Source organism: Cryptosporidium hominis, assembly GCF_000006425.1.
Source record: "Cryptosporidium hominis TU502 chromosome 1 CHRO011007, whole genome shotgun sequence".
Lineage (NCBI taxonomy): Eukaryota > Apicomplexa > Conoidasida > Eucoccidiorida > Cryptosporidiidae > Cryptosporidium > Cryptosporidium hominis.
In genome coordinates, this window is record NW_666502.1 from 1 (window position 1) to 1,310 (window position 1,310).

Here is a 1,310-nt window from a genome sequence, read left to right on the forward strand (position 1 = left end):
GAAGAGTTTAATATGAGCTCCTCCCGAGAGATAAGCCAGTTTTAAATTTGAAAATAGGGCCCAAATTATTTTCCAGGAATTAGATCCAGATCCAGATCCAGGTCCAGATCTAGAAGAAGAAGAAAGTCAACATCTCGTTCAAAGCTGCATTTAAAATCTGAAATTTATTCAGATGATGGGACTTCAGAAATGATTTCAAAGTTAATGCAGCTAGAAGAAAAAATGTCTTATTCTGTAGATGATTCTTCTGAGCATAAATCCAAATTTATTCCTATGTTTTCAAAATCAAAAGTAACTGAAGAAGTACAATCCGTTGATATTTTCAGCTTTTTTAATATTGTTAATCTCGATTTTTTAGAAATCACAGAAGCTTCCACTATTGAAGAAATAGAAGCTGCCATCGAATTTTGCAGTGAAGAGATTACTCGCATTCATACTGAAATCCTACCGCTATTGACAGGCTATGATCTACTTCAAATGAAAAACTTTCAAAAGGATCTAATAAGCCGATTAATTAGATTACTTATTATGTTTAATAATAAAAAGAATGAATAACATGCATTATTCTGACTTAAAATGAACAACAGAAATATTATATTTTATGGATACATAATGCTTATTTTACTACGATATAAATGTGCCAGATTAATTAATCTTTGAATTAATTTTGTTTTTAAAGAATTAAATATTAAGTTTTTTCGTATAAAATTACAAATAATGCTCTACCTGCACTAATGTTTGCATTAATTAAAAATGTAAATTGTCTTTTAAGAACATAATGAATAGTTTTTTTTTCTTAATTCACCCGTTATTTTCTGCAATTAATTTGTCTTATTTTTCTATTAAGTTGATATAGTTAAAATATATTGGCGCCTAACGATCTTGAGCAGTAATGTAATTTTGGACCGACTATCTGCATTGATTATCTGCAAAAAAAAAAATTATGTAATAATGGGAAAAATATTAATAATACATGGTAATGCTTTTGATAGATGATAGAAGAAATATTACGTACTATATCAAATGAACCTGAAATTTTCTATTTGCTATTATCTGCTCTTTATAGTAATTATTAATGTATTAATTCTGCCAAATGGTGCAACAGCCCCCTGATAACAGCAAGCCATTATCAAAGGAAACAGGTATTTATATTGGTCTTTGGAAACCAGGTAAAAGACCACGACGCCCTTGATCCTTTTGAAATATTTGGCTCAACTACCAGGCTCCGGAATTATCTGTTTTTGGCAGATTTGAAGACCCCACTATTTTTATGCGAAAACTCTCACTCAACACTCTTCGCACCCCACACC

The 1,310-nt window shown here is 30.3% G+C and overlaps 1 protein-coding gene across 1 annotated transcript; it reads left to right on the forward strand.

The window, feature by feature from the left end:
• Positions 1-189: 189 nt before the first annotated feature.
• Chro.10025 (hypothetical protein) lies at positions 190-555 on the forward strand. Its single annotated transcript, XM_659877.1, has 1 exon — positions 190-555. The coding sequence occupies one exon, from the start codon at positions 190-192 to the stop codon at positions 553-555; it is 366 nt and encodes a 121-aa protein (XP_664969.1).
• Positions 556-1,310: the final 755 nt, after the last annotated feature.